At 43.0% G+C, this 12,088-nt stretch overlaps 1 protein-coding gene across 1 annotated transcript in view; it reads right to left on the reverse strand.

The window, feature by feature from the left end:
* Positions 1-34: 34 nt before the first annotated feature.
* The window catches only part of cacna1ea (calcium channel, voltage-dependent, R type, alpha 1E subunit a), a 127,968-nt gene continuing 115,914 nt past the window's right edge, over positions 35-12,088 (reverse strand). The window contains exons 39-50 of the mRNA XM_019351946.2: positions 10,678-10,846; positions 10,416-10,543; positions 7,860-7,956; positions 6,699-6,804; positions 6,486-6,593; positions 6,243-6,343; positions 4,920-5,026; positions 4,630-4,795; positions 4,313-4,441; positions 3,899-4,046; positions 2,813-2,994; positions 35-2,670 (exon numbers count right to left, since the gene is read on the reverse strand). Coding sequence (XP_019207491.1) covers positions 2,107-2,670; positions 2,813-2,994; positions 3,899-4,046; positions 4,313-4,441; positions 4,630-4,795; positions 4,920-5,026; positions 6,243-6,343; positions 6,486-6,593; positions 6,699-6,804; positions 7,860-7,956; positions 10,416-10,543; positions 10,678-10,846 — 2,005 coding nt within the window. The 3' untranslated portion in view covers positions 35-2,106. The remainder of the gene's footprint in view (positions 2,671-2,812; positions 2,995-3,898; positions 4,047-4,312; positions 4,442-4,629; positions 4,796-4,919; positions 5,027-6,242; positions 6,344-6,485; positions 6,594-6,698; positions 6,805-7,859; positions 7,957-10,415; positions 10,544-10,677; positions 10,847-12,088) is intronic.

The following is a 12,088-nucleotide window of genomic DNA, read 5'->3' on the forward strand; positions in this document are numbered from 1 at the left end:
CATCATGGATAAAATAAAAATGTAAAGATTGCAATAAATTAAACATGAATTTATTTTGTACAGTTTATACTACATATTTACCAGAAAGCTTCTCTATCTAAGAAATCCAGGCTTGACAGGGAACTCTTTGGGTGAGTCTTCCCCAGGCACAGATTAGGCTCTTCTGTACAGACAGACAGTAAGGTGAAGTCCTAGGCTGCACTGTACATGCTAAGCATGGCCTTATAGACTACAGGTAATCTAACTGGTACACTGTATAACTCAAGTCTTGCAGTCAGCACACTTCAAAGGTGGTATTGTTGCTAAATTACACCGTTTCTTCATGGCGGGACTTTAGGTTCAGGTCGTCAGCAGGTGACTTTGACCCCTCAGATAAATCCCGTTTTCACATTTCAAACTCAACATATTATAACAACACAACAACACATGATATAAATATACATCTCATTTAGAGGGAACGACAAATCATCTATAATTTTGGAATGTTGCAGAGGGAATGCCGGGAATAAACATTTCTCTGCTTTGTTTCATAATCACATTGTTGGCAAAATGAATCTCAGTTAACATCATGGGCACACTAAAACAAAAATAATCAGGCGGCTATAGGACACCGCTCTCTCACCCGTCTCTCATTATCGCTGTCACCGTGATCATGCATGTGTAAATTACTAGAACTCTGAAGCATGAAAACACTGAAATGCCTGCTTTTTGTTTGTTTTTTACTGACAGAAAGTGATGCGGTGGGAGTGATGTGGCAGTTAACAGAGAGACTAACCAAACAGTAGCTTTGGTTGGTCTTTTGTTGAAGCATTCATGTTGCATCACATGTATAAAAGACATCAAGTTCCCATCACTTCTGTCATTACACGAAAGAAGAAAACCCGCCCCGAAGAGGACACATCCCCGGCTCTATGTACAGGAGGAACATGGCTTTTGTCACATCTCTAACACATCAGCAGTGGTTATTCAGCACAGACATGTGGAAACTGAACATCCATTTGGCTTCATATAGTAACAACACCCAGGCTATCTGTCCTATGGATGGCTGTCCTCATGCCAAGGATTTTGTGGTCCACAAACGGAGCAGATGGACACGATAGGATCTGTTCAGTTCTTATGTTAGTCATGATCTTACTATGTTGACTGACCCGTAGAGTAAAGAGTCACTTAAAGTCCTTCTGATTTCATTTTAGATCCCGAGCGAGTGTTTTTCTGCAGAGGATTTCAGAATGCAATGGTCCGGTATCCTGAGACAAAACCTCTCTTATTGTGTGATCTGCTCATCATCTTTTTGCACACAACCCTGGACTATACTCCACCTTCATATACACTACTGTTGCTTTGAGATTGTGGCAAAAAAATAACTCTGTTACAGCTGTTCAGTTCACTAAACATCTGGTACTTGATTTTCTGTATTGATTGATTAATGCCCATGAATCTTGTGGATAATCTGCTGTAAACAGGAACTGTTGGGAATGGCTGGCTGCCCGTTATAAACTGACAAAATCTTGCCAAAAAAATCTTTTTGTTTCAATGCACAACAATGCACGGACTAACAGCAACCTCCCCAAACGACCTGAACATGAAACTAAAATACATTCATCTTATTACATGTTTACATGCTACCTCAAGCTTCACTTACAGAAAATGCACTTAAATCAGTGTCTTGGATTCAGCTAGAAGATTTCCACATCTCACCATATTTTGTTCAAATAACACTCAAAACACAAAGTTGCGTGGGAAGGCTTGGCAACATGTGGGTTTGCCCGCAGTGAGCTACTAATGGTATTTTCAGTCTCTGCTGTTTTCGTGATTTGGCAAAAAAAATCTCTATTAAGAGCGCACACACAGAAATCACATCCGTGTCCACACATGTAGTCTCCTCCAGCTACAACAAACGGACACGAGGACACGTGCAGACAGACACCAGCATCCAGATAAACAGCAGTGGGACTGAGTCCTGCTCGTAATGCTACTGGCGCTGAGAACATCGGGTTCTCGGGGCCACTGTGGAGCTAAAGCGTTGTGGTGCCACGTGGGCTGTTCTGAGGTGCCCAGTTCCTCTGTGCATCCTCTTGGTCTTTCTCTCTCATTTTTTTGTTGTTTTTAGCAGCGATCATCCTCGTCTGTGTCACTTAAAAGCTCGCTGGCGCCAGCTGGACTTGTCTGGCCCAAGTGCTTTCGGAAATGCCCATTAGGGACCTGCCAGGAGTGTCTGAGCTGAGGAGCCGAGCTTATGGCATTGGCCCGACCTAGGCTGGTGGCCACGGCAGTCTCAAAGGTAAGCGTGTCCTGCCTCTCGCTTGCTTCGCCACTGCTTAGGTCCTCGTGGAACGGGAGGTAGGGCTCCGATATGTAACGATGAGGAGAGGGGTGGCTCGGTCCTGAAACGTGAACTCCGGATGACCCCTGGACTGCAGATAAAGGCCTGCTCTCCTTGTCAACCCCCAGTGAGGCCTCTGTGGGGCCAGCAGGAGTGTCCTGAGGCTGGCTCTGTCCCTCATTGGAGGCTGCGGCTGCTGCTGTTGTGGAAGAGGTTTGGGTTCGGCAGACGAGAGGAGAGTAGGAGATGTAAGGCCGTGGGCGAGAGGGAGTCTGGGGCAATTGGCGGCGATTACGAGGAGTACCAGACTCTGAGGTTGAGTGGGCAGGGCTGTCTGATGTGTTCACCTGCAAATAAATCAAAAACAATATTGAGTAACAGACTTTGCCAGAGAAGGACTGTTGGTTCTCATCCAGCAGTAGAAAACAGATCCTGATTCTATTATATGACAGATCTGCGCAGTGGCCGGGTCAGGAAAGACTGAAGCACCTGTTTCTGTAAGGTATGTGTACGTCCTTCGCTAGGTGAGCGGGACCTTCTCCTTTCACACGAAGGGTCTCGACTCCGCTCCTCAGAGTTGCAGCGCGACACATCAGGGGACAGCAGGTGGCGGCGCTCCTTGGATCGCCCTCTCTCGTGACTAATTGTTTCTTTGTGGTTGATTCTAGGACCTGAGGGTAAGAGATTAACGTGCCTTTGAGTCTGTGGCACCAAGACTTTGCAACAGTCTCCTCCTACATCCAGCCTATGTACATCTATCATGCCTGCCCACGCCCCCCCACTGTCACTCAGCACCGGATGGCTGCAGGGCTGTGTTCTCAGCCCCCTGCTGTAGACCCTGTACACACATGACTGTACAGCAACACACCCAACCAACGCCATCGTCAAGTGGGCCGATGACACCACCGTGGTTGGTCTCATCTCTGATGGAGATGATGAGACAGGGTACAGGCTTAACAAAGAACTCATAATGGACTTCAGGAGACACAGACAGGTCCTCTAATCGCCATAAATGGAGAATGGGTGTGATCTGTCTCCACCTTCAGGTTTCTGGGCACCCACATCTCTGCTGATCTCACCTGGACCCAGAACACCAACGCCCTGGTAAAGAAGGCCCAACAGCAGCTGCACTTTCATCACCCAGACCGGGAGCTGCTGCTTCCCTTCTACTACTCCTCAGTGCAGAGCAAGCTCTCCAACTGCCTGGGTGTTGGCAGTGTATGTGGCAAATATAGAGATTATATAAATTAGGCATGGAATCAGTATTTTTTCACTGAGTAACTTATTGAAACAAAGATGTAAATAGAAGAAATGTCAGAAATTCTTTTAGCCTCTAACAGGATGTGGCTGTCGTTGAAGAAGGAATTATTTACATATACATTAAATTGCTTTTGTGCTGTAATGCACTACAAATATTTGCTCAAAATTACTTAAAAAAATGAAAGCGAAATATAAAGAATGAGAGGTGGCTCAAGACTTTTGCACAATAGTCTTTTTTTGACCAGTTTCCCCCCAAAACTTTGCTCTGAATCAGAATCAAACCACAGCAGCTGCTTCACGGTTGTAATTAGTGACCTCTGTAGCTCCTCTGTCGGGGCCTGTATGTGGCATCAGGGCTGATCCTCTCCAGAGAGTGCTGTTCCTGCCAGAGGCCGTTCACACACTGGTCTCCAATGGTAGAGAAGGAGCGCTTCATCAGCTTACTGTCTGCAGACATCCCAGGCTATATCCATGCAAAACAACCAGAAGACGCATTATTTAAGTAACCAGGAATGACACCAACGAGCACGCAAATGCTCTCTGGTGTCTGTAATAGTCATTTAAAATGTGCGGGCAAATTGTTTCTATTCACTGCTGTCAAGGAGCAAATTCGAGCATACTAAATGCGCCCTGTGTGGATTTTAATAGTTTATTGATTTTTAAAGCACCTACTAATATAAGATTTGTTACTGAATATAGGTTTGAATAAAGGTTATTACTCTTTATTACCTGAGGATCAGCAGCCAGCCTGGGCATGGACGACGCTCTGATAGATGCTGTACGCTGAGGTGATTTCATTAGCGCTGGGTCCTGCCGGGCCTGCTGCATCACTTGGTTATACTCTACTACCTCTGGGACCTGCATAAATACCACAGAGGAGCAGGCTGAGTAAACCTTATACACTGCTTTTGCTCAGACTCGACATTCAAACATCGAATCAACCGGACTGTCATTCTGCTACGAGACAGTGCTGAAAGCTGAAAATCAACATTTTCTCAACTTTTAATGGAACAGATGATTTGGATTTCATAACAGCAAGTTGTTACCAGTGTGTGTAGATGATGATGGTGGTGGTGAATGCGGTAGGGGTGGTAGGGTGAATGGTAATCATCTTCATCGTCTTCCTCTTTCTCCTCTCTGGGGCGGGACAGCGGTTGCAGGAACATCTCTTGGGGAGAGATGGGGCTGAGTGCCACAAAACCTCCTCTGGTACTAAGTGGATGCAGAAAAATATCATGCAGCCCGTTTGCTTCAACAACCAGAATTTTCAGTCTCTGCCATCATAAATAACTGAAAGCTAGTAACTTTTTGAGGAGATTAAAAGTTTAATATTTACAGAGCAGATCCAGCACTATGCCTTAGGAATGAGAGGGATTTGGCATTGCATAGGATTTCTTGTGGAAGAGAGGAAGCATCCATACGCTGGAACATAGGAGCGTGTTTCTATGAGGAGACAAAGAAACATATGGAAACAGGAACAGGTCACTAGGATAAGTACACTAGGGTAAGGAAAATGAAAATGAAAGGACCCCCTAACAACACTGCTTATGATACATATGTAAACATATTTAAACAGCTGTTTTATGTGTTTTTATGTGGCTCAGTGCTGTTTTTAAAACATTTTTTGAATGTCTGTGTTGGTTCTCGGTCATTCGGGTCATGATAGGTCGTGATAGTCTCAAGAGCTTGAGTTGAGTTGCAACTGAACTTCTTCAAGACATTTTCACCTCTGATCCAAGAGGCTTCATCACTTATAAAAACTGATGAAGAGTCCCAGGCATTTAACCTCTGTAGGGTCGTCATTTTGTCATAATCTTCATTTATCGTGATAAGGTGAAAGTTGTAAAAGGTCCTCGACAGCTGTGAAGAATACGGAAGCTGCAGGTATAAGTGTGGTTCGTCGTGGTTGCTGATCTTGTGGCCGTGTTGGCATGGTTATGTTCTACGGTTCAGATTTTTGTGAAGCTGTATGCAGAGTGCAGTGATGGCACTGGAGTCTTGGCCTTTATGTTTCATTTTAGGCCCTTTGCTGTGAAGCATTTCAGTTTGGGGATGTTACTGGATTTTGGTTTCTGTGTTTAAAAGATCAAATTATCTCAAACTAGTTTCTCAAACACGATAAATTCCCTGTACTCAAACGGTCTCCACAATCACTAGATTTCAGTCCAGTAGAGCACCTTTACTGTGCTGTGGAACAAGAGATTCACACCAACTGTGCAATGCCATCAAGTCAATATGGACCAAAATCTCAGTTTCCAGCATCTGGATCTGAAGTGCAACCCTCTACTGGAAAGATGCACCTAATAATAAAGTGACCAGTGAGTGTGTAATGTCTTTGTTGTAACATGTGTTTGCTCTCTTCCTTTCCTGGTTTCCTGCGAGCGTGTGGATGTGCTGAATGTGGACTTTTATTCTGCCTGCCTCACATCCTGCATTTGGGCCTTTTTCTCTGCAAACCACAGCACATGTAATTATATTTTGTCTCACCCAAGTCTGATTAAGTTAAGTTTTACTTTAATACTGGGCTTGGAGGTGACGCACATTTTAATTTAAAAAGTAATAACACTAAGAGACAGCTCAATTTAATATGTAACTACGACAAATTAACATCGGTGGGTGAACGGTGGTTCAGCAAGATGAGCAATTTAAAAAAAAGCACCTGTTCCTCCAGCTGCTGTCGAAGCTTCTTGGCTTTGCTCTGCTTGTAATAGTCCATGATCATCATGGCAGCATAGATCTTACCTATGGTCATGTCACTGGCTGTAGAGGAGAAGGCAGAAAGCAGTGAGACATTGTCCGTCTCTATCAAACTGAAAACTATTTTACTGAAATAACACCGGTGATGGCTGGTACTGTATTGCAATATATTTTTTTTACTGGTAAGTTATGATGTTGATTTTACCTTTGTGAATTGGAACCAGTAGGTCCAGCGTCTTCTGAGAGAGATGAGGCCAGATCACACTAATCTCCTTCTGCAGATCCAAATCCATCTGATTCCTATCTTCCCCTCCTTCAGATACAAAAATGCCAAAAACACAAAATTAGACATAGAAATTGAGCCACATTTTCACTTAAACATCAGAATAAATGTACTGTGTGTCTGTTTCTGTCTAACCTCTGGCTATCTTGACTTCAAGGGCAGTGCGGATGAGCGCCATCAGGGTGGAGGTGAAGTGGACCGTCATGTCATCGTCCACAGGCATGTTCATCAGGACTAGTCTCTGTTGACATCAGCGAAGGTTTCATAGTCAGTCATAATTCACAATACCAGCGAGCAACGGCACAACATGGCACAGTGCAATATGAAACCTGAGTAATGACGAACAACTGCTTCCATTACCGCTACATGAATTCTGATGCAGGGGTACGTGTACTCAAGCTAATTTTCCAAATACTAATTTAGCAAATGTTAAAATCAAAACATTGCAGAGATGAACAGTTACGAAGGCCAAAACATCACATTCATTATAAAAAACTACTTTTATATCAGTGCTCCTCATTTAGATATCTGAAATGGGGATAATTAACTGGAGCATTTTCATGGAAACCAGTTTCCCTGTAGCTTAGCTTTAATTTTGTTTTAGTTAAATCCAGTTAGAATAAGATTACTGTGATCAATACAGGAGGAGAGAAAAGGCAAGTGGATCATTATTTCTTTAAATGAAGACAACATTTGTATTTAATGTCAAAATAAGAGAGAAATAAGACAGATAGCCTAAAAAAATATTATTTTACTTGCCCTCTCTTGTCCTTCTACACTTGGAGGTTAAAAAATACATACACATGCAATGGAGCATGCTTGCAGCTTCACTCAAACAGCATGCATTAAGCGCACAAAACAACGAGGCAACAAGAGGCTGCGGCAGGAGGCACATGCAGACAGGTAGATGGAAGAAACAAAAGTATGAACGCCATGAGATCATCTGACAACAGACGCCGGCAGATCCAGAATGTCGATGTTTAACAACTTTCTCATTTACGTCTCCTCTCTGGCTAAATAATCAACAGCAGTAACAATCTGTCGTTCATCCGTCTGAGTTCTCTGCCAAGATGCAAAGCAAACAGGCAAATCATTACTGTAGCGCCAACCATGCCCCAGTGGACACATACACAAACTTAAAACTGCTTTAACAAGCAATACTGCATCATATGATCGACACACAAAAAAATGCTTTGCCTTTTTCAGTGTGGGACATACAAAATGATGTTTCACAGAGCTCATCTCTGCTGACTGAAATATGAAGGTGGTGCCTGTTAGTCTTGGTGTTCAGTCTACCTTATATGCCACCTTGGAGGGGCATTTCTTGCCCAGGCCTAGAGGTGGTGACATGTTGGTCAACATCTCATACATGTCAGTGTAATGGATACGACCACTGGGGGCGCCAGGTAGCCATGAAGAATGAGGGAACGACGAAAAGAGAGGAAAGGGAAGGGAAATGAAGTGGACAATGTTGGAGGTGGAGGAGAAATTGAAAGACGATGGAGTTGTAGGGGAAGTGCAGTCCCGAGGGATGGTGGAGGAAAAAGAGCACGGGAGGGGGTGAGGGGTAAAAAAGAGGAAGAAGAATAGAGGAGATACAAGAGAAAGGATTATTCCAAGGCAATCACACACGAGGAGACTGAAGCAGGAGAAATAAAACAGGTTGTTTTCTTTCTATGCTGCCAACGGGGCATAGAAATCTGGGAAAGGAGAAAACCTTGGACAGGATGAGAAAAGGAATGACAGCCTTGCTGGATCTGGTGTAAATATTAAATACTTACGTTGGGTTGTGCTGTGTGGGAGTGGGGAAGAATGACAAACATCTTTAAACCAGATCCAAAAGGTAGAAAGACACAGGACTCCCTCAAATTTGTCAATTATTGAATCAAAATTAGACTCGCAGCCATCACAGAGGAGTTTTAGTGTAATTAAAGTGTATCTACTGATTTACAGCTGTGTGGAAATTGAGGAACGTCATGTGCCTTAGTACCCTAAGACTGAATTATTGTCATTCTTTGACCCGATTAACACGCCCCTAACGATCAAGCGGCGGGGAGGGGGGTCACAGTTGGTGAAGGGAAGGAAAGGCAGGAAAAGAGGAAGTCAGGAAGGATCCAACATCAAAGAGGCAGAGGGGAGGTTTGTTGATATGGGGGAACCAAACCTTGCAAGCCACCCTGTGGGGGCAGTTCTTTCCAAAGCCCAGGGGAGGTGAGATAGTGCGTACAACTTTGTACATCTCCTTATAGTGGATCCTACCACTGGGAAAAACATACAAGTCTTTAGTCATGGTGTAATTACAGACTCATACTTTAGTGCACAATAAGGGCGAATGAGGCGCTGTCCTCTAACTCAGCAGTTTTAGAAATTGCAACAATAAACTCGTAGTGAATAAATCACACACAAATAATGGCAACTGATTCTTAATCGTCTGATTTTTAAACAAAGCAATAATACTTCCAGCAGACACGGGGTCACTCTCACATTCGCCAAGTCCTGAAAAAAGAGAGTTAGTTATTTTTTGCTTTGTTAAACCCACTGTGGTCGCTACGAATCTAACGTAACAGATATCACAGGATGATTATAACAGATATACCAGGATCGATAGGTGGATGGATATTTTGAAAATTTTCCACATTTCTAGATGCAGTTTATTGGAAATGGTTGAACCTCTGTATAATTCTGCCTCTCTAAGATGCCTGTGAAGTCCTCGTAGTCTAAGGAGCTTGGAAAGAAAAGCGTCTGGACTTGTTTAAGTTACGAGAAGCTTCTTCAGTTGTAGGTTCAAATGGTGGAGAGTCCCAGATTTAAACCCTGTGGGAGTGTCACCCCCAAGAGGGACAATGAACCCCCTAAATGATCCTCTACCTAATCACACGAGCCAAGGTGTGAAGACGGGTGTAGGTCACAATCAGCCGAAATTTCGGCTCATGTGATAAAGAAGAAATTAAGAAGTCCAGACACTTTCCTTCCAAGCTCCTTAGACTCTCTAAGATCCCTTTTTAGACCCAATAATGTATTTGACCGGTTACTAACTAACCCAGCAATTAGTTGCTAAACACTTACTTTTCCAGCTGTTTTTGCTCAACGTGTGAGCTCATAATTTTCATTAAATAATGACATTTTATGTGTTTTATTGTAAATAAAATGTAGGTGTATGAGACTGACAAACCCTTGGATTTTGTTATTATTTACATTTCAGGTTTTGGAATTGGGGTTGTGTAATCATAACCTGCTATCTTCTAATCATGGATCCTATCCAGGCATGTTTGAAAAAAAGTCTGGTTTGAATCTTAGAAATGAGACATATCAGACAAAAAATATTGAATCCATTAATATCCAAATATGTTTATTGTTCGCACGTTTAAGGTCTCTCCTGTGTATAAGGCCATTCTGTGCGATTCATGCTTCACATTTCTGCATCATCCTTGTGAAGGTTGTAAGTGTCCTGCTAATTTGGTGGTGAATTTTTCACCATTTTTCACGACTGCAGAGAAACTTTCTTCTCCTATTGTCTAATTAACAGGCATTACTCCTCACAGGGAATATTCATGAGCATTACCAGAGAGCTGATGTTTTGAGGAGGTGGGCAGTTGAAATGAAATCTCACTATTCCCTTAAAGTAAAATATGTGAACGTGCTCTTTTAAAAGTGTCAGAGACCAGTTCATGTATTTAAACAAGTTGGTCTTTGCCTTTAAAAGTTCTGGGTGGTGTAGTGGTGTACCAAAATCGATGACAAGGTCGAGGAAGCTGTATTATTTCACAGGTTTTCACATCATATCATAATCATAATACCAGCAGTAGTTCAACTTTTGTGTGTAAACTGGAGTAAAGACTGAAGGATACTGACCAGGCAGCTCGATCGTACTCCCCCCAGATTCGAACAAACTCATCTAGGTGGTGGGGACCCAGGATGGACGAGTCTCGGGTGAGATACTCAAAATTATCCATGATTACAGCCACAAACAGATTCAGCATCTGAATGGAAGGCAAGACATGGAGAAAGCACAAGCTACATACATGTGCCAAATGTGCTGTGGGAAAAATTATGATTATTCTTGTTGCAAATAAATAAAGGGATTAGCAATGGCCAAGATGTTTTTGTCTCTTACCAGGAAGGAGCTAAAAAAGATGAATGAAACAAAGTAGAAATAGGCAAAGTCGGAACCACAGCCCCCTTCTGGGTCTGTCGAATCTGCTTGGAGCAACGGGTCCGTTTCACACTTCTGTCCTGCCAGACAAGACAACATGATCTCCTGCCACGACTCCCCAGTAGCACTCCTGGATACAAACATTATAGGACACCAGGGGGAGGAGTAGTTGTCAGGACTCACCCTGTCCAGGTCACAGTTTATTCACAGTTATGCCTGCCATCTGGAGCGTGCAACCAGAGGAAGACTTGCAGCTCCATTTCAGAAACAGCTTTTAGATGCAAGATTTAGTAGTTTAGTGGATAATACTGAATACTGCAGCCACACGACGGAAAACACTGGATAGAGAAAATTACTGCGACCCTGTCCAATGAACGTGCACGTTAAACTTCTGGACAACCAGCTGATCACCACAACTATCTGCGGCAAAAAAACTGAGTGCAGTTAGTGGGCAAGCACAGATTTGTCCTTACTATAAAGAGGACGTTGTCCTATTTTTACTGATAATGCTTTATACAGTTGTTTCTTTTGCCCTGTTAATGTTTCTAAGTGTTACACTAAATAAACTAAAACCTTGACATGTTCTGAATGTATGAGTCAATAACCCAGTTTCAGCTTTAAAGGCCCATTTTTCGTTGATGTTTTCTTGTTTGCTCATGTTTCCTTTGGTGTCCTAGTTTCTTGTCCCCAGCTTCTCCTGAGACATTTTTGTGTGTTCTATTGTATATAACATATAGATGAGAGTTTCAAACCATTGCATTATGTTCTTATTTACTTTTTACACAGGATTACAGTTTTTTACCTCGCTGTCTCCCCAGCTGTGTCCCTGTTTAGCTCTGTGAAGCTGGCATGTCTTAGTCCTGGACCCCTGGTGTTTTCTACTTCCTGTTTTATTTTGACAGTCCATTGTCCTGTGTGTTATGTTTTGCTTTCCCTTTAGTCTGTTATTAGTATCAGCTGTGTTCCCACCTGTTGCCTGTCCCTTCATTCACGTGTGTGTATATTGTCTCGGTTTCCTGTCTGCGCCGTGTGGTCCATGGTTCTTAGTTTCTGCTTATTCAGAATTATTTTGTCTACTTCAGTAGTAAAGCTACCTCGGAGTTTTACTTTCTGAGTTTCTCCTGCATTTGGGTCCTACCTTACCTGCCACACAGTGCTTGAGATTTATGACACATGAGAACAATGTTGAACTGCAGCATGAGACATCAACACAACTCAATCACTCAACGCTTTCTTCCAGACATCTGTTTCATTAACGGCGACACTAATCTGTTAAAACTCTCAAAGTGTCTGCCAAGCAATTTGATAACGAGGTAAGTAGTTCAGTGCACTTGACACAGGGTAGCCCCAGGGACACTTGGACAGTAAAGCT

This window comes from Oreochromis niloticus, linkage group LG23 (genome assembly GCF_001858045.2).
Source record: "Oreochromis niloticus isolate F11D_XX linkage group LG23, O_niloticus_UMD_NMBU, whole genome shotgun sequence".
Classification (NCBI taxonomy): domain Eukaryota; kingdom Metazoa; phylum Chordata; class Actinopteri; order Cichliformes; family Cichlidae; genus Oreochromis; species Oreochromis niloticus.